We start from the raw sequence: 27246 nt of genomic DNA, 5'->3' as shown, positions 1-27246 counted from the left end.
TCAAATATGATCAGGCTAGTGCATAGATCAGTGCCACACACTAGATTTTGGGTGTATTTTGGTCTGTTAGAAAAAAGTGCCTCCTAAAATTTTAAAGGAAGAAAGACTTATATATGTACAAAATAAGGGTTGATACAATGAAGGGATGGAAGATGACTGTAAAGATGAAAATTATACAAGATTTTATAAAAGGAATTGATACAAGAAGTTGTTTGAAAAAAGAAAGAAGAAGATTTAAAAAAAAAGAAAGAAAAAGAAAATAAAAAAAAGGGAGAGAATGTGATCAGTCGGGAGACTAGAACAAAGCCATACACTAGTGATTTAGGGTATATTTTGATCTGTTAGAAGAAACTGTATCTCAAAATTTTAAAGAGAGAATTTACACATATATGCCAAAAATAAGGGTAGCTAGTATGAAGGGATAAAATATGACTCTAAATATGAAAAATAAAAAATGTTTTTTTAAAAAAAGGGATTGATACGATGTTGGTTCAAAAAGGGAAAAAGAAAAATTAAAAAAAAACATTTAAAAAATTAACTTTGAAAAACTAATGAATCATGGTAAAAAAAAGCCATGAATTCTCTGTGCAGTAGTCCCCTAGCGCTGGAGTTCTCCCGTTCTCCTTGATCGGTAAACTTGTTCTTGGCTTGCTGGCTGTTCTTGCTGATCTTCTGGGGGAGGGGCTTGTTGCCATGGTTCCCAAATGTCTTTGCCGGAGGCGGAATTGCCCCCACCCCTGTGGTCCAGGCTAAGCAAGCTGCTCCGGTTTGTTCTCAGGAGCTTTTGTTCCCTGCAAACTCTGATACAGCTCTGGAGGACCAAGGTGAAAATGGTGGCCTCCCAATCTCCACTCGGAGGAGCTGAGAACTTGGGGCCCCGCTCCTCAGTGCGTCCCCAGAGAAAAGCAGTCACTCCCATCTCCCTGGTCTCTGGCCGCACTGCGTGCTCACCCGGCCTGTGACCAAGCGTTTCTATCTCTGGCACCCGACCCCGTGTAGAGTCTCCAAACCCAGCAGATCCCTGCAGTGCACTCCTGCGCCGCTCCTCCCGGGGGAGGGAGGGGAGTCTCCCTGGATCTGCCGCTTGTTGGGTCACTGCTGGAGGAGCAGTGGCCTGACTGGGCCGCAGATCACAGTTTATGGCAACCCCGAGCTAAGAGCCTGCGCCTCGGCTCCATCTCTGCAGCCGGCTTCCCCGCTCCGATACCTGGGAGCTCTGCCGCACTCAGGCACCCCCGGTCTTTCTGTGACCCCGAGGGTCCTGAGATCACACTGTCCCGCGAGGTTTCCACCCCCTGCTTAGCCACTGGAGCGACGTCCCTCCCCGGAACCGGCTTCTAAAAGTTCCGATTTTGTGCTCCCTGGCTCTATCACTTGGAAGAAGCGGCCGAGGAAGGCCCCCTCCCCCACCGCCTATCCTCCCGAATATCGCCTCGGATTCACTTCTCCGCACGTCCTACCTTCCAGTAAGTGGTCGCTTCTCTGTTCAGAGTTGTTGCTACTCTCTTCTTCAGTCTCCTGTTGAGTTCGTGGGTGTTCAGAATGGTTTGATCCCTATCCAGCTGAATTCCTGAGACCAGACGAAATCCAGGTCTCCTACTCCTCCGCCATCTTGCTCCGCCCCCCAAAGACTTTTTTTTTTTAAGATTTTATTTATTTGACAGAGAGAGACACAGCAAGAGAGGGAACACAAGCAGGGGGAGTGGGAGAGGGAGAAGCAGGCTTCCTGCTAAGCAGGGAGCCTGATGTAGGGCTCGATCCCAGAGCCGAAAGCAGGCACTTAACGAATGAGCCACCCAGGTGCCCCAATAGCAAAGACTCTTAAATCACTTTTTAAAGATTGTCATAGTCTCACCAAGAACCAACTATTACTAGAAACATGAAAGACCTGGAAAGATAATTCAGACAGACCTTATTGGAATACCAGCTTTTCTAGTTAGGGGCTATGTGATCCTGGACAAGTACTTAAAAATTTTCTTAGTCCCTGTTTGTTCAGCTGTAAAAATAGGCTAAAAATTACCTCAGAGTTCTATGAACTCTATGAAAATCAGGTGAGATAATTAATATAGGCAAAGCACCCCATTACATATTTTTAGGCACTCAGTTAATGTTAGGCATCCCTCTCCCTTACTACAATCATTGTTACAACTAATTAATGCTATTGCTAATAATTACAGTGAAAAACACTTCTTGAACACTAAGTGCTAGGAATTGTTCTAAGCACTTTAACATACGTATAGGCAGTCCTCACTTTGCATTACAGTGTAGGACTGTAACAATGATCGAGCAAGCTGAAACCGTGCAAAGTGATTTATGGAAAATATTGATTATTCCGCAACCTTTAAAAATTCTTGTCACAATGTTAAAGCTCTTTCCTTGTTTACGTTAATCAGTGAGACGTCACTAAGTTCTTCCGGATCAAATCTAGAGTCTCTCCAACAGTGGCAGTGTCAATCAACATCCCTACAGTCAGCTATTTCTTCCAAAATTCCATTTAGGTTTGATATGAATTTCACTTTTTCCAGTGTTATCATTCTTCATTTCTTTGCTGGACTTCCATCTTTATTCACCCATTCCCTTTTGATCATCCACTTTTGGAAAATGTCACATGGGTTTATGACCAAGAGACAAGAAGGTAATACTACCACATGGTTTGCTGTCTGTATGAACTGAATAACAGGTATGGCAGTGACCAATCACCAAGAGACTTTGAAAGAAGTGATATGATTAGTCGATAATCATGATTTACCTCTGTTATTCACATAGTGATTTATGGACTCCAGTGCTAGCAGTGAAGTTTGTCCTTTATTCAATTACAGTTAATATACCATGGAGACTTAAATCTGAGATGTGTTGTTGGGAGACTGGCATCATTTAATTAAACTGTGGTAAATGAAATTAATGCATATTGAATCTATACAAAACAAGAACTGCTTGTATAGTCTCTCTTTAATCTTGACAATAATGCTAAATGGTACTATCATGATACTGTTCTACAGATGAAAAATTGGGACACAGAAATGTGTCATTTAGTTACTAACTAACTAGCAATACAGTTAGGACTAGGCTTTAAGAAACAATATGAACTGAATGTATAGTAAACGTAAATAGCTATAAGCAATTTATTAGAGACTTAGAATTTATTTTAGTCCCTACGTTTTCTAAAAGATTTAAAGAAATGCCTTTTAAAAAACATTATTTCAGAATCTGCTGAAGTTTAAACACTAATGCAAATACATTCTCAACTTGTAATTTCCTAATAGTACAAAAGAAATTAAAACTCTTTCATCCATTTTCATTTATTTCCTAATGTCACTTAAAATCTCTTATCACAGGACAAAATCCTTTTCCTCTAAATTTAGAATTAAAAAGAAAAATCATTACACTCAGCTTTATTTAATTCCTCTTTTTAAACCAAATCTCTGAGTCTGTTCATTTCACGGAATAAATGATCTTTACCTTTCCAGTTTATTTTTTAATATAGTAAATCAGTGGTTTCTAGTTTTAAATATTAATGATCCTTTGATTCATATTTACATTAAAACCAGACGATCTTTTCTCCCTGAAAGACAAATATATCACTTACAAAATAAATACTGTCAAACTACCAAGACATTTTTTAAACTTTGCAAGTTTGGTCATTAAGGCCAACCTATTTTTAGAATGGTTTCCTTGAATGTTGCCTTGCTCAAAGTCTTGATAACTTTTTAGCTCTCCCTAAGAAAATAAGTATCAAAGACACCCCTCAAAATCTGAGGAATAAAAAAGCACATGTGGGTGCCTGGGTGCCTCAGTCAGTTAAGCGCCTGCCTTCGGCTCAGGTTATGATCCTAGGATCGTGGGACTGAGTCCCACATCCAGCTCCTTGCTCAGCTGGGAGTCTGCTTCTCCCTGTCCCTCTGCCTACTTGTACTCTCTCTGTCAAATAAATAAATAAAATCTTAAAAAAAAAAGGCACATGCAAACAAAATAAAAATGGTAGGGGCGCCTGGGTGGCTCCGTCGTTAAGCGTCTGCCTTCGGCTCAGGTCATGATCCCAAGGTCCTGGGATCGAGCCCCACATCGGGCTCCCTGCTCTGTGGGAAGCCTGCTTCTCCCTCTCCTACTCCCCCTGCTTGTGTTCCCTCTCTCACTGTGTCTCTCTGTCAAATAAATAAATAAGATCTTTAAAAAAAAAAATAAAAAAATAAAAATGGTATACAGATCCAGGGCAGTTGTGTTTGCTGTGTTCTTGGAACTTCTCTGAAAAGAACATTACTCATTTGAATCATCTGTCCTGTCACAAAGTACTGTGTAAATTCCCAGAAAAGAGATACAGTAGTAGTAGTTGGTAAGAGGGTTACACAGTAAACATGATGGATATCTCTGATTATCTAAGTTTTCAAGAAGTTACAGGGATGCCTTCCAACTTCTCATGCATGGCCTCTAGAAGAAACTAGTTTTCTGAAGATACTACATCTCACTCAGGCTCCTCCCAATGACCTCCTAGGGGTCTTTTACTCAACAAACAAAAGTTCTTCCAGAAAAAAAACCTTTATGTAAAACAGCTGTGAAATCTGACAAGCACTAAGGCCTTTCTATGCCTCAACTGTCACTAACAGAAGGAACCTACCCAAAAGTGGTACAAATGGGTCCATTCAGATTCTGAACAGAATTATCATTTTGACAGTTGTCCAGCAGCTGAGTGTAACACAAAGTGATATGGGGTTATGTGAGAGAAATGTAGGACTTGTGAGGTAACTCTGTATTGTATGAGCTTGTTTACTGTTTTTGTTTTTTTGTAAAATACATATTCTCTATGTTAATATAATTTAGCCTCGAAACTCACAAAAACCTAAAATGTGCCTTTATATGATCCTTAATTTATCTTTTAGTGTCTCAGTTATAAGGCTGTGCCTAGCTTAGTAACTTTTTAAATATCTGCTACTGCATTTACCCCTATGGTCTCTAGAATGTATTTCAGCAACAATGAGCCCACTATACCCAACAACATAAAATCCTTAATTTGCATTTTTATGTCACTGACATTCAATTCAAAGTTTAGGACTTAGCAAAGTCATGCTTAACAATTATACAATAAAATGGAATAATCCTAAAGTTAACTTTCTATTAAAGCATTAGGTTAAAACTCAGCATTTAATATTTTAAAAACAAATCTTCAAACAATTAAGCTAAAGCAATAAATATAATGCTTTTGGCAAAAAAGTTTCATGTACATTTTAAGTCCTTTTGAGAGGATACAAAATAGTATTTGTAGTAACAGCTTCCATAAGGCTGTGAAGGGGTGCTAATTTTCAACCAAAATGCCTTCATTTTGCAGATTCTCATGGAGGTAAGAACAGGAATGAGGCTAAAAACATAACTTCAGAATTTATAATTTTGCACAGTAATCTACTTTTGAAATAGTGCAAAACCAGCAAATAACACAAAATGTTTAGCCAATTTTGTTATGCATCTTATTAAGGATGCTTAACAAATCCTTAATAAGATGCATAACACCACAACAGATAAGCAGAACTAGAGATTTATTAATTAATACTCCCCTTTATGTAGGGTGAGAGGAGAAATTTTAAACAAAGGAGTGATTCTCAAAGTGTGTCCTGTAACCAGCAACAATCTGTTAAGGATTCTCTAAGTACTCTATAAATCACACGAACTCTCTCATCCCTCAGTTCCCTTACACTATGTTCTCCCTGTTTTCCTCTTATCTCCTTCTAAAATGGTCTGCTGTTCTTTACTGGTTCTAGGTTCTCTACAAGAGAAAAGTCTGAAGTCTCACTTCCCCACTTCCCTTGGAAATCTGATCCATCTCCCGTGTCTCTAGTCTTGTCACCCCTGAAATTCATTCTTCAAACTGTAGGCAGAGAAAACTTTCTTTTTTATTTTAGATTTTTAAAATTTATCTGACACACACAGAGCGAGCACAAGCAGGTGGAGCAGCAGAGGGAAAGGGAGAAGCAGATTCCCCTCTGAGCAGGGAGCCTGATGTGGGGCTCGATGTGGGACTCAGATCCTAGGACCCCGGGATCATGACCTGAGCTGAAGGCAGATGCTTAACCAACTGAGCCACCTAGGCGCCCCATAGAGAGAACTTCCTAAAACGTGAATCTGATTGAGACCTCCCATTTTTACATCATTTAGTTCCCTTTGCCTTTTAGGTAAAATCCCGAACTACTCAACACGATTTTAAGGTTTTGCAGGCTCTGGTCCCTACTTATCTCTCTAGCCTCATTTCTCACATATCTGCCCCCACATTCTCCACTCCAACAACAGAAAATTTTCAATTCTATAGTCTTACACCTTTTTCAGTTCCTTCTAGTTGCCTCTGACGGGAACTTCCCTCACCCTTCATTTGGCCAGCTCATTCTTGAGATTCAGCTTGCTCAGCAATTCCTCAGGTAATCTTTCCATACTCTTCCTACCGGTTCTCAGACCATGCTATACTTGGCCTAGCATATTACTTTTCAGATGATATTAAAATTTGTAAATTAATTAATTTTTATATTCTTTCTTCCCGCCTACTGTAAAAGCTAAGACCAGGTTGCTTATCTGTCTTGTTCCCCTTTAGTTTTCATTCCTAGCATCTAGTAGATATAATACTAAAACTTCATTTACTAGAAATTTCCTCAATTTAAACATTCCTCAAAATGGATAAAACCGTCCAAAACATTTACATAATTTTTAAAGAAACAAATTGAAAAGTTTCTGTTAAATGTTCTATGAATTTTGGTAATTTAAAATCCCCTTTGTTGAGGCACCTGAGTGGCTCAGTGGGTTAAGCATCCGCCTTCAGCTCAGGTCATGAGTCCAGGGTCTGGGATTGAGCCCCACAACGGGGCTCCTGGCTCAGCACGGAGTCTGCTCCTCCCCTCTCCCTCCCTGCTCCTTCCCCCACCATGATCTCTCTCAAATGAATAAAATCTTTTTTTTTTTAAATCCCCTTTGCTGTTTTAACAGCTGCCTAGAAGGAGTATCTGCCAGAAGCAAAGCTATTATTCAAACAGATCTCCACACCCCCAATCCTACTGTAAACTACCGCAACATCCTAACCTCCACGTAGTGGCCTCGCTACCCTCCACAATTACCTCGAGTCAAAGATGAGTATTCTCCAACATTCTGCTTATCAAAGGAATAAAAGGCAGGGTCAGCATTTTCTCAGTTCTCCACTGATACTTCTAAACTACCAGTTCTCAAACTTTAGTTTGGGTAAGAACCACCTGAGAACCTACTAAAATTCAGATTCTTCTCAGCTGTCCACTGTGATCTCATTAAGTTGGAATATGAAGCCAAGGAGCCAGAATTTCAAACAAATAAGCCAGGTGATGCTGATGCAGCTAATCCTTTGTCTACATTTTAAGGAACTCTGTTGTAGAGAACTGTTTCTGCATAGCTGTACATTACTGACTCCCATCCCACATTTCCTTGTGGGCCACATTGCCTCACTGCCCTTTCCCCCACCTTAACATGGTCATCTACCTTCTTTTTAGCCAATCTCAAATATTTATTGAGAGCTTTGGCACATCCAGGTCTTCTGCTCTATCCCCAACTCTTACCATTATTCTGGGTGTTCCCAACCTTTTGCATGTCCTTGGGCACACTTTCAGAGAATAAAATGATTCTATGTTCAGTTTGCAATTCTTTCCAAACTGATATATAAGGTCCAAGCTGAGTTTTAATAGCTCATCAAAAACATAGCCTATAATGGCACGGTATGTAGTCTGTTGCTTGCTTTTTTCTTTTTCTTTTTTTTTTTTAAGATTTTATGTATTTATTTGACAGAGAGAGAGACAACAGCGAGAGAGAGAACACAAGCAGGGGGAGCAGGAGAGGAAGAAGCAGGCTCCCAGCTGAGCAGGGAGCCCGACGCGGGGCTCATGATGACCTGAGCCGAAGGCAGACGCTTAACGACGGAGCCACCCAGGTGCCCCTGCCTTTTTTTTTTTTAATACAAACTGTGAGATACTGAAAATGAAATAAAATCTATCGCATGAGCTTGCCTACCTATGTTGATACAGAATGATGGGTGGTAGTAATAATCTGTTATTGTATGATTTTTTTTTTCTTAGTATACTTGTAGGAAGCCCAAAGTTGGTCGTTTGATACAGGTTTGGTAATTTGTAGTTGGACAATGGGCCAAAAAAAATGTGAGGGCCGATAAAAGATAAAAAACAATCCAACCTATACTTTCGTCTCAGATTTCATTAACCACTTCATCTTTAATTCCTTTCATCTTTCATGCCCCATTCTACTTAAGCCACCGGAATTCCCATGGCCACTCTTTGGGACCTTGTCATCACTCAGGAAGCAATACCTCTGGAATTTTAAGACCAATAACTCACTTTTTGGTCACAACCTCCTGTATCTGTTATTCCACTTGATCAAGTTAGCAAATCTCCTGACTCATCTATTTTCTCCATTTTATCAACACACACACACACACACATACACACAATCTCAGTCTCCTCTGTCTCTCCCTCCTCCCCTCTCATTCAGTCAACAAACATTTAACAAGAACTTACAGAAGCACTCTTTTGATAGTTTTCTGCCTACCCTCTCGGCTTCACCCCCACCCCCATGCCCTCTTAGTCTAAACTTTAAATAGTACTGAAATTTGATAAGAATGAAATCACCTGCCAACCTCCATCAAGGGAATGTTGAATTCATTCAAAGACTTATCACTGTGGGAACATTTGTATGTATCTACATTCAAAACAACTGCTACTAGAAATCAAAAAACTTATTCATGATAGAATTTGCTTATAAATAAAGGCAGAATCTACCATCTATTTTATAGGCACAATATCTTATAATTAAGATAGATAAGGCTTCAGCCCCTCATTAAAAATTATATTTATATATATAAATATATAATAAAAATTATATTTATATATAATTATATTTATTCACACTTTTCAATAGAAATTTCAATCCAGAGTTAATTTAAAAGATGTATATGTAGGGCGCCTGGGTGGCTCAGGTGGTTAAGCGACTGCCTTCGGCTCAGGTCATGATCCTGGAGTCCCGGGATCGAGTCCCGCATCGGGCTCCGTGCTCGGCAGGGAGTCTGCTTCTCCCTCTGACCCTCTTCCCTCTCGTGCTCTCTATCTCTCATTCTCGCTCTCTCAAATAAATAAATAAATCTTTAAAAAAAAATCATTTCATAAAAAAAGATGTATACGTAGTAAAAACATATACTTAAAAACATAATTTGTGGTAATAGTACTAAGAATATAGTCTTTATTTGAAAAGTAAGTATTAAAATGAATCTAGATTTGCATGGGTTAAACAATCCTTGAAAAACATTTGCCATACTTCTAAAAGGGTCCACAATACACATGATATACAGCTGGTAAAAACTGGCCTTTGGAAAAAGTCCCCATCAAATCAATGTTGCCATTGATGGAGCTACTAAACTTTCCAGATGTGAGTAATGCAGAAATGTGATACTGAATAATATGTAGTAAGGAGGCAAACTGTTATCACATGCTATTCACACTCTAGGACAGGATGGCTGAAGTAGAAAACATGTTACATTTTTTAAGTCCTTATACTGGAATTCATTCCTTTATTGAGCAACTCCTATGAAATTGTAACTGTGCTGTGTGCACACTGTTTCTGCCCTTAAGTTGATTTCAACCTCTTGGGAAAAGCAGATAAGTAAATGGGCAGTTACAACGCTGAGGTGAGGGGAGGAAATATGTCCAAAACAAGTGTTCTAACCATTTCTATTCTTATGTTCCTTCCCCAATCTTCTCCAGACTGCTAGAGTTTATCATCCAGACTGATAAGTACAGGGGAATGGAGTAACTACTTAGTTCAATAAAAGCCTTAGAACAATAACAACAAAGGCCACGGATGCAAAATTTCAACAACAACAACAATGATGATGCATGCTGGGAAATTAAAGACAAGATGGATTTATCAAGTCTGAGAGTACAGTACATCTTCCTGTTGTTCCACAGAAGTCTAGAAACGTGTTTTTAGTCCCAGCTTTAACATGTGTTTTCATTCACTCATTTATTCACCAAACATTTAATGAAAGCCTGGATTACCTCTTATGTGGCAGCACTGCAGATAAGGTAATGAATGAATGGAAACATTTTTGCCCTCACCTTACTTATAATCAAGTCATGTACAACTGGTACAGCCAGTTATAAGGATAATTCCATCAAAACCCCAAGGGTCCTTTTCCTCAACTGTAAAATAAAGTAATGGGATTCAGGGATCTGTAAAGTACTCCTACTAAACTGAATCCTGTGATTTAACTCAAAACTTGTAGACCAGAGGTTTTTAAGACCCAGGAAACTAAGGATCCACAGGCAGGGTTCAGGGCGTCCTAAACTCCCTAAAACTGAATGCAAAATTTGGTAGTTTTCTGTATATGTACATTTTTCCAGAGAAAAGTTCCACAGGTGGAAAAAACTAAATTATGGATTTTAGTTTTGGGCTTCCCACAGAAAAAATTTTGTTTTAACTCTATCTACTAAGATAATTTCACTAAATCTGCCAAGTATAACTTAATTAACAAGAAGTTTCAACTTCGTGGAGCTCATACTTGCTTCTTCTCTTTAATTCAGGTCACAAATTGCATGCTTTTAATCTAATATTTTGACCAGCACTTTAACAGAAAAAGTAAAAATAATATACGGTTTATAAGTCAAAGAATAATTTGTATCCTTCTAAGATTAAACTTTACTGATCTTTAAAAAACAAGAATTTTTATTTAGAAAAAAATATTTTTTGCTGTAAAAAACTGTGATAATATTAAGACTAGTATTCTATCATCTCTTTATATAGTTGTTGTCCCTTATCTTAAGAAAAAGAATAACAAGCCTCAAAATATTAACATATGTTAAGCTGCTACCAGGGGATTTTTAGGACAAGCTCTTTCATTACGATCTCTATTAGAATGTGAATGTTGAGTTAGCATCCAACCAGGACCTCCTGTAGGACACACTAAGAGGGGAAACCAAATGAAGAATGAAACATCTGCAATGAGACACAAAAACCAGGACAGAAACATTTACAATTTCATTGCCTGTGCCACAGTGACACCAACTGGCCAGTCAAGATATGACAACTTGATAAACTACCATCTTAGTTTTATACAAGACTTTATATTTTTTAAAGTGCATTATGCAGTATGCTTTAAATAAAAGCCATCAAATGATTTTAAACAACAAACAGGTATAAAAGGGAGATGTATATAAGTAAAATATCTCAGAAAACTCTGGTTATGATCGAGTTTTACATGAGACATCTTTACTAGTCTATAAAATACAGTCTAATGCTAATACATTTTCACACTTATTTTTCCATATGAACTTTTATCAATATTAAAATATGAACACAGACCTGAGGTTAAATGCAATTTTCCTTTTATTGCTCAGGAAAATAAAGGATGGAAAGTATGACAAAATTGAGGTAAATATCCCTACAAGATCTTGAGTATAATTTATTCAAAACGGTCGAAAGATGCTTTTGAAATATTGTTTTCACTCACGGTGAAAGGGATCACACAGCCAATTTTATTTTAATTCAAGGATATTAAATATGTAAGAGGCTCTCGTGATGAATATATTTTTAATAAGAGCAGGTACAAACAAACAAGTTTTATGTTGAATTTCTTCAGGTAGGTGAAGTGGGGTGTACTACTTGAAGTAGATTACTGCTTTTTTTTTTAAAGATTTTATTTATTTATTTGACAGAGAGAGAGACACAGTGAGAGAGGGAACACAGCAGGGGGAGTGGGAGAGGGAGAAACAGGCTTCCCGCTGAGCAGGGAGCCTGATGCGGGGCTCGATCCCAGGACCCTGGGATGATGACCTGAGCCGAAGGCAGACGCTTAATGACTGAGCCACCCAGGCACCCCTAGATTGCTTCTTAAGAAACCTTGCCCACAGGTAAAGTTCACATCCAATAAAAGGAGACCTCCAGGAGAACATCTTTTTTCCTTCTCTTACCACCCAAAAGACGTGAAATAACACTGCAGGGGAATGTCCAAAAAGAGGATTTGACGTTAACCAATGAGTAATTTACAAAGCAGCAAGTCAGTTGGTCTTGACTGCATAAGCAAAGAGCTTACACAGATAATGTTATGGTTTAATTCACTTCACTCAAATAAGACTCAATTCTAAAGTTAAAATTTGAAAGGATAAAAACTTTTTTCAGTGCCACTCAAAGGCAAATAAAGGTTCTTATTATTTAAATCTTTTTTTTTTTTTAGATTTTGAGAGAGAGGGGGCAAGAGAGAAAGCGAGTGGGTGAGGGGGAGGGAGAGGGACCAGTAGACTCCTCGCTCAGCCTAGAGCCTGAGACAGGGCTCTATCCCACAAACCTGAGATCATGACCTAAGTGGAAATAGAGAGTTGGACACTTAACTGAACACCCCCCGACCCCAGACATCCCACAGCTTTTAAAAAGATTTTTATTTATTTGAGAGAGAGAGGGGGAGAGAGCATGTGTGCAGGCGAGTGGGGGAAGGGACAGAGGGAGAGGGAGTGAGAATCTCAACCAGACTTGCACTCAGCACAGAGCCCTATGCAAGGCTGATCTCAGGACCCTGAGACCTGAGCTGAAACCAAGAATCGGACGCTTAACTGACTGAGTCACCCAGATGCCCCAAAGGCTTTTAAAAATAAAGGTTCTTAAGTAAAGAGTCATGAATAAGTTTAAGTATAAGGCAACCCAGAAAAAGAACAGAGCTAGAGGAATTAACTACTAGGTATTAGGGTTAAACATAATATTTGTTCCAGACTTAATTACTGTAGTAATTAAGTAACTGTGGTATTATTACAAGGATAATATAAGGATAAAAGACCAAGAAATAAAACAGAGTCCAGAAATAGAACAACACATATATGATTACCTGATTAACAGCAAAAGCTTCCAGTGCAGAAAGGACAGTCTCTTCAATAAACAGTGAATAGCAATTAGATATTTATATGAGGAAAAAAAAAAAAAGAACCTTGACCCCCACATCACACAAAAACTAATTCAAGATGAATCACAGAGCTAAGTGTGAGAAACAAAACAAAAAATATTTAGAAGAAAACAGAATATCTTCATGATACTGGGATAGGCAAAGATGTCTCAAAAGGGTCACAAAAGTCACTAAAAGGAAATACTGATAAATTGGACTTCATTAAAAATTACCAACTTTTGTTCATCAAAAGATACCATTAACAGAGTGCAAAAGCAAGTTACAGACTGAAAGAAAATATCTGAAATATATATATCCAAACAAGTGACTTAGGATATATAAAGAACGCCTACAAATTATTAGAAAAAGGCATGTACCCAACAGAAAAATGGGCAAAAAACTTAAAAAAGGGCTTCACAAAAGATAATATTCAAATGGTCAATGAGAATATGAAAATATGCTCAACATCATAAATTATTAGAGAAATGCATAAGAAAATCACAGTGAGATCCATTATGTTTCCATCAGAGTGGCTAAAATTAAAAGGTATGAGAATACTAAGTTTTGGTAAGGATGTTTAACAACTAGAACGCTCACTCATTGCTGGTAGGATTGTCAACTGGTCCAACCACTTTGGAAAATTAGTTAACAGTATCTACCAAAGCCAAACATCATGTATCTGGCAATTCCATTCTAGGGTATATACCCAATAGAAATAGGTGATCATGTACACCAAAAGACCTGTACAAGAAAGGTCACAACAGCTTTATTCATAATAGCCATGGACTGGAAAAAACCTAGGTATCCATCAATTGAAGAATGGATACACAAATTGTGGTATATTAACACAATGGAAAACTACATTACAATGAAAAAGAATGAAATACTGCCATAAGCAACAGTATGAATAAATGTCATAGAAATAATGTTGAATGAAGCCAGTCAAAAAAGAGTACATACTGTATGATTCCATTTATTTGTAGTCAGGAACAGTCAAAAGCAATCTATGATATAAAGTTAGAGTAGCAGTGATTATCCTGGGAGGGAGGGAAGTATATTGCCTCTGAAGAGGCCAAGAGAGCCAGTAAAGTCCTGGAAATGTTCTACATCTTAATGTAGGTAGTGGTTCCACTTCAGCTGTACACTTAACATTTGTGCTTTTTTTTTTTAATCTACGATCTTGAGGGTTTTTTAAAAGATTTATTTGAGAGAGAGAGAGAGAGAAGTGTGCATGAACACATGTGTGCAAGGGGAGGGGCAGAAGGAGAGCAAGAGAAGCAGACTCCCCGCTGAGCATGGAGCCTGACAGGATGCAATCTTACAACCCTGAGGATCATAACCTGAGCAGAAATCAAGAGTCAGACACTTAACGGACTGAGCTACCCATGTGCCCCATTAACATTTCTGCTAATACTGTGTATAAACTATAGCTCAAAACAAAACAAAATGAAAACAACAAGAAAAAGAACAGGCTTAAGGTAGCAGGTGAATCTCTAGAACAATGCAACATTTTGTATGCACTGCATTTTTCTTAGACGAAAGTCACTAGACTGCCTATTAGAATATCAACTCCCTGATGGCAGGTATTTTTGTCATTTTTATTCACTACTGTATCTCCAGGCATGGTACCCAGCAGATACTCGATAAATATTTGCAGAATAAGGTGCACCTGGGTAGCTCAGTTGGTTCAGTGTCTGCCTCCAGCTCAGGTCATAATCCCAGAGTCCTGGGATCGCTCCCTGCTCAGTGGGGAGCCTGCTTCTCCCTCTCCCTTTCGCCGCCCCCCCATTCATGCTCTCTCTCTCTAATAAATAAAATCTTAAAAAAAATATTTGCAGAATAAGTTTGCAAAAGGAGCTGTTAAGCAAAAGTAAAACAAAGCAATCATTAACTAAAATCTTGGTATAATGAGTTATTTGAATTAACAGAAGTTTATAAAGTAATTGCTAGAGTCTAATGATGGTAACTTGAATTAGCTTATTATGCAGGTGTGTCTCAGTACTTTCAAACACAAGAAAGACTAAACCTAAAATGAAAATTTCTTGTGTGTTCAGAATTTAAGGTCTCTTCCTTCTGTGAGTCACTCTATATTAGGCCACAGGGGCTTAGAAACCAAGTTAAAACACTTGCAACTAAAATAAGCCTCAAGTTTGAAGACACATTCATTGCTTCCAAAAAATGGCTAAGGCAAAAATAAGTGAAATTCAATGGAATTTACTAAAATCAACTAAAACAATCTATCTAAAACTTGTTTTTCCTCAACCCTAGGTGTCATTTGGCAATGTCTGGAGACATTTTTGTTGGTCACAACTGGAGGAGGGTGCTTTTGGCATCTAGCAGAACAGGCCAAGGGGTGCTGCTAACCATCCTACATGCAGACATCAGCCCTCTACAACAATGAATTTATCCAGCCCAAAATGTCCACAGTGCTGAGATTAAGAAATCCTGATCTAAAATATCACCTTATGTTAAAACAAAGGATTTTAAAAAATAAAGGATTTTATTAAGTGTATGAACTAAAGAGTCCTATTTAAACTATAAAATAATTCAAGTTTCTTTCAACTATTACTTTTCCAAAAATACGAACACTATATTTTTAAAGTTAAAATTGTACAGGGGCAGCACCTGGGTGGCTCAATTGGTTAAGCCTCCAACTCCTGATATCAGCTCAGGTCTTGATCTCAGGGTTGTTGAGTTCAAGCCCCAAGTTGATTTAAAAAAAAAAAAAAAAGGGAAGTTGTACACATGTATCAAATGTCATAAAAAGGGGTATTTAATGTAAATATCTCCAGAGATAATAATCATCACTAACATTTCTAGGACAATCCTAGGCATATTACTTACTTTATCTCATTTAATATCAATATCCCCATGAAATAAGATTCTCATTTATAGTGATTAGAAACAAAATTTAGAAGAGATTAAATACTTGCCTAAGATTACACTGCTAGAAATGAAATAGTGGAAATTTGCAGATTATCTCTAAACCCATAGTGTTTCCATTAAAATGCATTAAATTTCAATTTCAAATGAGAGTCAAATCAAAATTAAAAGCACCGCAAGTTTCATTTTCCAGAGTCAATATGCCACTTTAGAAAGTGAAGAGCAAAGTCAGGAAAAGCCTACTTAGGAATTATGTACTAAGGACACATAAAAAACAAATCAGTGCCAATTTTTGAAAGGATAATCTACAGTTAATATTTTTTCTTATCACAAATAAAATTAAATAGTTTTATAAAGTTATATGCCAAAGTCATCAGCTACACTCTTGTCCTGGTCATACAACAGAATTACTGATGATAACATCAAAGCTTAAATGCTTACTGGCAGGGAGCTTAATCTTGACAATTCACTAACATGATCCACCTAGTCATCCCTACATGGTAACATTAGATTCCCAACACTTCAGTCAATCTAAGAAAAATATTCCTATATTAAACTCTATTACTTTCATCTCAACATTTAAGGGTTTATCATGATTCTTTGTATTAAGAGAAAGAAAACTATTCTTACCCTATTAAAGCCATGTTCACGAGAGTCATCCACTTCTCCATTACTAGTCACTGGAATTTCTGCTGCTGAATTTTTGGGAGATTCTTGAGCCATGCTATACTCCTAAAAAAAAGAAGAAAAGAAACAGCTGTAAATAACACCAAATCATAAAAGGCACACATTCAAAAGACTCTTCATGTTTATAGCACTTAAAAGCCACTATTATAGCATTTTAAAAAACAATTACAACCTAACACATAATAAACATGATACTAATCTAATAAAAAATGCATGTGGCATTTAAAACTGCAGTCAACTTAAATTCCTTGTTTAAAAAAAAAGTTACTTGTAGATCCCAGTGGGCAATACCCTTGCTTCACAAATAGTGTAATGATAGACTACCAGTTACAACTGAAAAAAATATCACAGAAAGCCAAGCTTGATTATTAATTCTACTACACAGCTCTACTTTTCCTGTTGTACATAATGGGCTTCTAGGTCAGCTTTTGTCTAAAGAGTTTCCCTGATATAACAAAAATTTTTATTTTTATTTTTTTTAAGACTGATTTATTTGAGAGAGAGAGAACAGAGGGAGAGTGAGGGGGAGAAGCAGACTCCCTACTGAGCAAAGAGCCTGACATGGGGTTCAATCCCAGGACCTGAGCCCAAGGCAGATGCTTAACTGACCGAGCCACCCAGGCACCCCATAACAAAAATCTTTAAATCTCTATACTAGTTTTATACTCTGGCTTTACCGTTCTAAAAGTCAAATAATGTTTGGGGCACCTCGGTGGCTCAGTTGGCTAAGTGTCTGCCTTCCACTCAGGTCATAATCTCAGGGTTCTGGGATTGAGCCTCACATTGGGCTCCCTGCTTAGCGGGGAGTCTGCTTCTCCCTCTCCCTCTGCTCGTGCTCTCTCTCTCTCAAATCAGTAAAATCTTAAAAAAAAGAAGTCAATAATGTTTAAAAAATACAGTCCTTAATTTTATAACCTTATTTTCTCTAAATATAAATTTCTTTCAGAAACTTACTATAGTTAATCAGTAATAGAAAGTCAATTGGGGTTGGTAAAAACTTTCTTTCCTCCAATCGTACGTGATTGTAAAAAGCATGTGTGGCTAAGAGTTAAAATGAGAATTTTATACCTGTAAAGGATCTTAAAAATTATCTATTTTTCCTAATTTTAAAAATTAAAAAACTTCAGAGTAAATAGCTAAACTATTCCACTTTTTTTAGAAAGATTTTATTTATTTATTTTGACAGAGAGAGAGAGACAGCAAGAGAGGGAACACAAGCAGGGGGAGTGGGAGAGGGAGAAGCAGGCTTCCTGCTGAACAGCCCAATGTGGGGCTCGATCCCAGGACCCTGGGACCACGACCCGAGCCAAAGGCAGACGCCCAAAGACTGAGCCACCCAGGCACCCCTATTCCACTTTTCACAGAGAACAAGTACCCCATCTCCGCCCAGCTCCCCTCCCTTTTAAACCAGTAATGGCTTTAAAAGTGTTATACACACACACACACACACACACACTTTTAACAACAGTGAACACTAAAAGACTTGTTAGCAACACAATCGATATCTAACAATATGTGTTCTAATGTTCAATCCTGAATCCAGCTGCTACTCCTGATTCTGCACTACAAAGAATTACCAAAACCAAACCAAACAACTAAAATGTGTGTGTGTGTGTGTGTGTGTGTGTGTGTGTGCGTGTGTCTATGTTTAATCTACAGACCTGAATCTACTACCTAGAGCATTAAGAGGCTCTTTGATTTTCTCTGGGAAGAATTTTGTTTAAAAGATTAAAATAACTAAGATAGTGTTGTCATACCAAGCTCATGCATTACTCATGTTGTTTTTGAGGGGTTAAGGATGGGTTCAAGGCCAGGAACCTTTAAAAAAAAAAAAAATCACACTATATTTTTATAATTTAGGGAATTTTAATAGGGTGAGTCATACTACTAAAAGCAAGTATTAATGTAAATAGGTTTGTGGCCTATTCTCTACTTCGGTGAAACATAAAAAAGTCTTATTAATATATTGAATGATACCTAACAATATTTTTCATACACTGTGTGTATCATTACGTATGTGAGACAGAAGATACTGTCAAGTACATGGAGGTAGGACTTAATTTATTCCTAACACTACAGACCAGCAATTCTCAAACTTTTTGGCCTCAGGACCTCTTCACATTCTTAAAAATCATCAAGTACCCCAAAAAGCCTTTATTTATGTGGGTTATATCTATCAATGTTTACTACATTATAAAGTAAATTTAAAAAGTATTAATCCATTTTCAAGTAATAAATGTACACCCACCATATGTTAATGTAAAATCTTTTTATGAAAATAGTTATATTTTAAAACAACAAAAACTTGGTGACAGCAGTAGCACTGTTTCACATTTTTGCAAATTTCTGTAATGTCTGCCTTTATAAGAAGACAGCTGGACTCTCTTATTTATTCCCACATTCAATCTGTTGCAATATGTTGCTTTGGTACAAGTCTATGAAGAAAACCTGGCTTATGTGGCTACTGTCTCTTCAAATAATTGCGGACATACGTTTTTGGTACTATATCAAAACTTGACAAGTGGTCATTTCTTAAAAGTTAACTAAAATGTGGAATATAAACCATAATGATAAACTTCTTTCATAATCTGTCGCATTAAAATCCACCAGTCTACCCTGTACTTTGAATGCATCTTTTAGTAACATCATGCATTGGTCATTTAGAAAACATTGATTTGGTGACTTACACATATCACCCAAATATTGATGTAGTTCCTTAAATAATAAAAATTCTTACTTTTATATATAACTGATCTTATCAAAACAGTCTTTAAGTACTAGGAAGCCATCAAGCTCAGGTTGGTGGGTATAAATTTCCCAAAATTCTAATTTTTGCTTGGAAAACTTGAATTTGGCCACTGGCAAGAAATGATGTCAGTCATTTTACTTCAAGTAACAGGTTTTTCCAAAAGTATGTCTCTCAAATACCCAAGTCTAAATATAGCCACAGTTTGTCTGCCATTTTTCCTAATAAAAAAATGGTGTTATATTAAAAAAACAAACAAACAAAAAAATAGTACAGCTAACAACTGAATCACACATGTGCTTTTCCTCAAGACAACCACTGACCTTTGTCATGTAGCAGACTCCCCGCTGAGCAAGGAACCTGATGAGGGCTGAGATCATGACCTGAGCCCATGACCTGAGCCGAGGGCAGACTCAACTGACTGAGCCACCCAGGTGCTCTTATTTACCTATTTTTGTGCACCATCAGTGCAAATGACACAACAATGAAAAATGCAAACAATGCAAATGTCTTACCAGTATTAATGAAAACAGTTTTGCCTTGTAGACTCCCTGAAATATTCCTGGGGTCCTCCAAAACCTCCAGGCCACACTTTGAAAAACAATGGTACAGACAAATGGTTTTAACCAACATTTCGTGAAAGCTTGTTATGTGCAAGGCACTCTTATTAATTAGAATTTTGCCTGCAGACACCTCCAGTAAAGTACTTCAGTAGAGGCCAGTAAGACTGGACAGAGCGGCAATGCTATTGTTATAGACGATGGCCAATCCCAGAGCCAGCACTAAAGCTGAGATGGCTCTTTAAAGTTGTCCAAATTAAGGCAAGGAGACCAGGCCTTTGTACCCTGACATCTGTACCCCTGATCATTAGATGCAGGCTATTCCCTGGATGGGGCTATGACCACGGATAAGGCAACTGTCTTTGGCAGAGGCAATTCCTGGGAAGACTCAGCTATGAGCCCTCAGGAGGCAGTACTCCTGGAACGAGGGCTTTGGTCCCAAAGGAAGTAACTGAGCCACTCACCACAGCATCCACTATATCCTCCTTATTACTAACGTAGTATCTTTTATGTATGTATGTATGTATGTATGTATGTATGTATTTACTCATTCATTCATTCATTCATTCATTCTCAAGAGGACGTGTGCATGCAGTGGGGGAGGAGCAGAGGGAGAGAGACAAGCAGACTCGGGAGCCTGACATCAGGCTCCATCTCACAACCCTGAGATCATGACCTGAGCCAAAACAAAGAGTTGAATGCTCAACCGACTGAGCCACCCAGGCCCCCTAAAGTAGTATCGATTTTAAAAGAGCTTGAAATGTCTTGTTTAGAGGATATCTATTTTATGCATAAATTTACAGAAATTCGCTGATCTCTACTAAGAAAATCTGTCCCTTTCATAGTCCCCAATTAAGGAGCGCCCACTAACTGAACCAAAGACACCAGACTGGCTGATCCACAGTTTACAAGCTAAGAGAAGGCCACGTTAGAAAAGTATTGCCCAATAGAAGAAAGAGAAATTTTCTGAGCTAATCAGTCATTTTGAAGTGTAAATTACGGATGCTGAGAGAATTAGTCAACTGGCATATTGAAAGACAAATGAGAGAAGAAGAGCAAAGAGTAGAATTAGGTTGATGACAGGTCACAGCTTAAAAATTCACAAACTCTAGTTGACAAGTGTTAATCAAACTTGTCAAAGTTTATTTACAGTGTTATCTGTGGCTGCTTCTTCCTTTCTGAATTATGACCTTATGAAAATCCTGTTCTTAGATTCTTTTTTAAAAACTGTGGTAAAAAATGCTTAACATAAAATTTACCATCTTAACCATTTCTAAGTGTACAGTTCAGTAGTATTACGTATATTCACACTGTTGTATAATCAATCTCCAGAACTTTTTCATCTTACAAAACTGAAACTCCACACACATTAAACAACTACTCTCCATTTTCCCCTACCCCCAAGCCCTTGGCAAGCATCATCCTACTTTTTGTTTCTATGAATGGGATTATTCTGGATACCTCATCAATGGAATTGTACAGTTTCTTTGTGACTGGCTTATTTAACTTAGCATAATGTCCTCAAGATTCATCCATGTTGTAACATGTGTCAGAATTTTCCTTTTTAAGGCTAAATAACATTTCATTGTATGTATATGCTACATTTTATTTATCCATTCATCCAACAATGGACACTTGGATTGCTTCTACCTATATGTGAATAATGCTTCTATAAACACAGGTATGCAGATATCTCTTCAAAGATTCTGTTTTCTTCTGGAAATATACTCAGAAGTGGGACTGCTAGATCATATGGTAACTCTATTTTTAAATTTTGGAAGAAACAGCATGCTGTTTTCCATAATGGTTGCACCATTTTATATTCCTACCAACTGTGCACAAAGGTTCCAATTTCTTCATATACTCACCAACAATATTTACTGTTTTTTGGTAGTAACTATTTTAACAGGTAAGAAGTAATACCTCACTATGGTTTTGACTTACATTTCTCTGATGATTAGTGATACTGAGCACCTTTTTATATGCCTGTTGGCCATTTGTATATCATCTTTGGAGAAATGTCTATTTAAGTCCTTTGCCCATTTTCTAAATTGGGTTGTGTTTTTATTACTGAATTACAGGAGTTCTTTCTATATTCTGGATATTAACCACATCAGAAATACGGTTTGCCAATATTTTCTCCCATTCCATAGGTTGCCTTTCTATTCTGTTGTTTCCTCTGATACACAGAAATTTTCAGTTTTGATGTAGTTCAATTTGTCTATTTTTACTTTTGTTTCCAGTGCTTCTGGCATCATATTCAGGAATTCTTTCCCAAATCCAATGTCATGACGGTTTTCCCCTGTTTTTTCTTCTAAGAATCTTATAGTTTTAGGTGTTTTAGGTCTTATATTTAGATATCTTATCCATTTTGAGCTGACTTTGTATATAAGGGTCCAATTTCATTCTTTTGCATGTGGATAACCCAGTTTTCCCAGCACCATCTGTTGAAGAGATTTTCCTTTTCCCACTGAATGTTCTTGGCATCTTGGATTCTTCTGAGATTCCTATTTTCCTCACTGCTACTGCATCCTTACAATACACCCAGATTACTTGTGGCTATTGGAGTTAGACGTCTGCCTCTTGCAAATAAGAGACACTAGTTATCTGGTCTCTAATTCAACCTGGAAGGCTAAAATCTAGCCATCTAAATAATCATCACTCTTTCAAATTTTAAGGTAAGTTCTTACTTTCTTCCTCTTAAAAACAGCTGGTGATTCAACAGGTATTTACTATCTTCCAATGTACATGGGATAAAACAAAAATAACAATAAGGTCTTTATATAAATCTAAAGTGTATTGCAGACAAAAAGAAATAATTATAATACAGTGGGGTGAACACCAGAGGGAAGCACTTAATGTGGTGAGCAGGAAGAGGGAAAACTTAATCAGCAATGGTATTTAAGCTGAATCTTATAGGATAACAGATTGGGATACAGTAAAGGAAAGATTCTAAATAGAAGGAATAATTGGAGCATAGTGGAAAAAGAGCTTGGTATACTCTAGAAATTGCAAGTAAAGCAACTTGGCTAGAATGGTGATTCCTCATTCATATACTCACTGGTTCAACTGATTTATTGAGCGCTTAAATGTGCCAGGCACAATTTCAGACACACAAGACAGTGGTGAACAAAACAGACAAGACTCCCTATCCTCATAGAGCTTACATTCTAGTTGGGGGAAAAAGCAAATAAATGTGCATGTCAGAGTCCTAAGTGCTAACAGGCATGTATATGTGCACATGTGTTCATACATGTGTTTTAAACAGTGTGGTCAGGGAGAACCTCAGAGGAGGTTTTAATATTTTTGTAGTATCTGAATAAAGTGAGGGAGTAAGTCATAAAAACAGTTGGGAGTATAGCCTTCTAGGCAGAGGGAATAGTAAATACAAAGACGAAAAGGTGGGAAGAAGCTCAGCTTTTTAAGCGAAGACAAGAAGGCCATGTGGCTTGAGGGGAGAGCAAGGGAAGAGAGGAAATATCAAGAAACAGCCAGGGGCAAGAACATGTGTGGCTTTAAAGACCATCATAAGAACTTTGGATTTTATTTTCAGTGAAGTAAGAAGCCACTTGAGGGTTCTGAACATAAAAATTAAATGACCTGACTTATGTTTTAAAAAGATCACTCTTTGGGGGCACCTGGGTGGCTCAGTCATTAAGCATCTGCCGTCAGCTCAGGTCATGATCCCAGAGTCCTGGGATGGAGCCCTGCATCGGGCTTCCTGCTCAGCGAGAAGCCTGCTTCTCCCTCTCCCAGTCCCCCTGCTTGTGTTCCCTCTCTTGCTGTGTCTCTCTCTGTCAAATAAGTAAATAAAATCTTTTTTTTTAAAAAAAGATCACTTTTTTCCTGCTGTGTTGAATTAAACTATAAGTGAACAAAGGCAGCAGCAAGAAGAACAATTAGGAGGCTAACAGAATAATCTAAGCAAGAGATGATGGTGACCTAGAAAGTCAATGCAGCTTTATTAGTATGTTTCAGGCCTTCATTACAAGAGCTAAGAGGGACATTTCATAATGATAAAAGGATCAATTCATCAGGAATACATAACAATCATAAATGTGTATATTGGTCCCAATAATAGAGTTTCAAAATAAATGAAACACTGACAGAATTAAAGGGAGAAACACACAAGTCCATAATCATAGTTAGAGATATTACCACCAATCTCATAGCAATTGAAAGAACAGCTAGACAAAGAAAATCTGCATAGACATAGAAGATCTGAACACTATTAGCCACCTTGACTAATACTTATAGAACAGTACACTCAATAATGGCAGAATACATATCACTTCCACATGAATATGACATGTTTAATAAAACAGATCAAATTTGGGGGCATAAAATAAGCTTCAGTAAATTTTAAAATACGAAAACCATATAAAATATGTACTCTGACCACAGCAGAATTAAATTATAATCAATTTCAATAAGGAATAAGATATCAGTGACCTCATCACCAAAATTTGGAAATTAAATAACACTTCTAAATAATTAATGGAACAAAGAAGAAATCAAGAGAGAAAGAAAATATGTTGAACTGAATGATAACAAAAACAATAATGTTTGTGGGATGCACCTAAGAGAGCAATTTATAGCTTTAAATGCTTACATTTGAGTAGAAGATCTTAAGCCAATGATCTAAGGATGAACCTTAAGAAAACAAAACAAAACAAAAGAGCAAATTAAACTAAAAGTAAGCAGTAGGAAGGAAATAATAATACACACCAAAAATTAAGGAAATAGTACAAAAACTGGCCTGCATACTTCAACAAGCTTAAGCTCATAAGAAACAAAGAGATGAAATGTTGCATGAAAGAAGAGACTTCAAAGACAGCTAAGTACAATGTACACTATGGATTGGTTCACAAACAAGGAGAAAGACAGTTGCAAGGACATTATTAGAACAACTGTGGGTTAAACAATAGCACTGTATCAATTTTCTAATTATATTTTCTAATTTTGATAAACATATTGAGGTTATATAAGAAAAAGTCCTTGTTCTTAGGAAAAAAGGGACATGATATTTAAGAATCACCCGCAAATGGATCAAAAAGGAAGCTGTATATACATAGAGAGAAAATGTTCAGGTAAATGGAACAAAACAATAGCTGGTAAATCTGGGTAAAGAGTTTAAGTTTTCAGTATGAAATCTTATCATCAAAATTAAAAGTCTTTTAAAATAAAAATAACAAGTATGCAGCAGCCTATCATGATGGGCTTCATCCTGAGAGGGATAAGGAGAAAGCAGCAGGAGAGCCTGATCAATTTATTTTAGAGAACAGTCTCACGGGAGGTTAGACTGAAGGGAAAGAAGGAAAGACTCCACATAGAAAAACTATTTAAGACACTATTTTACAGTTCAAGTAAGAAATAATAATGATCTAAATTAAGGTTGTGGGAATAGAAAACGGTGGATTCAAGAATTGGTTAAAAGACAAAAGAGGGGCGCTTGGGTGGCTCAGTCAGTTGAGTGTCTGACTCTTGATTTCAGCTCGAGTCATGATCTCAGGTCGTGAGATCACGAACCCCAAGCTGGGGGTCCATGCTCAGCATGGAGTCTGCCTGAGATTCTCTCTCTCTCTCCATCTGCCCCTCCTGCTTATGCCTGCTCTCTCTCAAAAAAAAAAAAAAAAAAAAAGGCAGTAAAGACTTACAGAGTGATTGGATTGTGAAAGATAAAAAAGGAAGAAACATCTAGGATGACCTATGCCTCCTCCTGTGGTTTGGACAATTAGAAAGACAAACATGTCACTCACCAAAGTGGGAAAAGTGGAGGTTTATCTGGCTTTGGGAAGGTCAGAAAATGAGTTGTGTTGCACACATTCTGAATTTGAGAATGTGGGGTATCCAAGACCACCAGTACCTCAGGAATTTCAAAATATAGGTCCAGAGCCCCAGACTGAACACATAAATCTGGGAGTTACCAATATAGGGATGTCGATGGCATGAACTGGTAAGAGGGACAAGAGAAACTGAAGAGAAGCATCCAGTGGAACATTAAAGGGCAGAGAACACTGCAAAAGAGATGGGGGGGGGGACAAATAGTTCTCGATGCAGACACGGCAGAGAAAATTATAACAGTAAAACTATGTGTTGTTTTAGTTTATAACAAATGCTCTGAAAGTGAAAAGTACAATAAACTAATACAACTTTATGCCATAAAGCAGGTAATAGGAATATTCATTTGCCAAAAGATATACAAATATTCCAGCTATTATCTGTTCACTCTCTTACCCACAAAGAATGACCTACTTTTAGAAACATCATTTACTAAACATTAATCATAGAAGTGAAAATTAATACCCAATACAAAAACTGGCAGAATAGGGCTCAAAACCAAAAACTCCATGTCATCTCCCTGGATAAAAACCATTCACAGTACTTCAGTCATGCTTTAAACTGAAATTGAATTTGAGTTTAAATTTAAATTAAACACTCAAAATAATTATACAAAAGGCTTTGGGAAATAATTATCCTTTACAAATAAAATTAGAATCTCTTCTAAGATTTATGTTATTTAAGGTTTGCTATGGTCTGAATGTTTGTATCCCCCACTCCCCAAATTCACATGTTAAAATCCTAATGCCCAATGTGAAGGTATTAGGAGGTGGGTCCTTTAGGAGATGCTTAGGTCATGAGGGTAGAGCCCCTCATGAATGGGATTAGTGTTTTTAAAGACCCTAGAAGAGGGCCTTCACCAGAATCTGACTTTGCTGGCACCTGATCTTAAACTTCCAACCTTCAGAACTGTGAGAACTAAATTTCTGTTGTTTATAAGCCACCCTGTGTTTTGCTATAACAGCCAGAATGGACTAAGATAAGGTCCTTCACAGTAGGGGCCAATGAACTTTTCAGGCTTTACGTCTCTTAACTTTAACCTTCTAAAGATCCTCTACTACTAAATTTACTTGCCTTTTTTTTTTTTTAAGATTAGACAGAGCAAGAGTGGGGGGGGGAGAGAGAAAGAGAGAGAGAGCATGAGTTGGGGGAGGGGCAGAAGGAGAGGGAGAAGCAGGGAGCCCAATGCGGGGCTCGATCCCAGACCCTGGGATCATGACCTGAGCCAAAGGCAGACACTTAACCAACTGAGTTACCCAGGCACCCTACCACTCTGTTCTTCTTAACAAGGCCTACCCTCAGGAGAAACCAGAATATAACCGGCTTGGATATAATCAGCCCCTAACTGACCTCAGAAAGGGAAATAACCAAATCCAACACACTCTAGCTATCTTGTCCCATCTAAGCAAGGGAGAGAAAAACTGAGAAACACCTGTGAGGCTCACAGTCTGGAGGCACAGGCTCACTAAAAGATTGAGATCTAATCACAGGGCTATATAATGCTTCCCTTCTCCCATACTCTACAACCATATTGCTAAAGATCTTAAACAATTCTTTTTACATCCTATCTGACTATCAAGAAAAAAATTATAAGGCCTACCCAAGGC

The 27246-nt window shown here is 37.6% G+C and overlaps 1 protein-coding gene across 10 annotated transcripts in view; it reads right to left on the bottom strand.

Moving 5' to 3' along the window:
- The window catches only part of ARFIP1 (ADP ribosylation factor interacting protein 1), a 130845-nt gene that overhangs the window by 73178 nt on the left and 30421 nt on the right, over positions 1 to 27246 (bottom strand). For 7 of the 10 annotated variants that reach the window (XM_027598616.1, XM_027598618.1, XM_027598623.1 and 4 more), the window contains one exon: positions 16436 to 16537. In XM_027598616.1, the coding sequence (XP_027454417.1) occupies positions 16436 to 16528 (93 nt within the window). In that variant the 5' untranslated portion in view covers positions 16529 to 16537. Of the gene's footprint in view, positions 1 to 16435; positions 16538 to 24410; positions 24452 to 27246 lie in introns of all 10 variants that reach the window. The other 3 variants (XM_027598621.1, XM_027598619.2, XM_027598620.2) reach the window with 1 other exon arrangement.

The sequence above is a fragment of the Zalophus californianus genome, chromosome 2 (assembly GCF_009762305.2).
Source record: "Zalophus californianus isolate mZalCal1 chromosome 2, mZalCal1.pri.v2, whole genome shotgun sequence".
In the NCBI taxonomy this organism is placed as follows: Eukaryota; Metazoa; Chordata; class Mammalia; order Carnivora; family Otariidae; genus Zalophus; species Zalophus californianus.
This window is presented reverse-complemented; position numbering and strand designations above follow the sequence as displayed.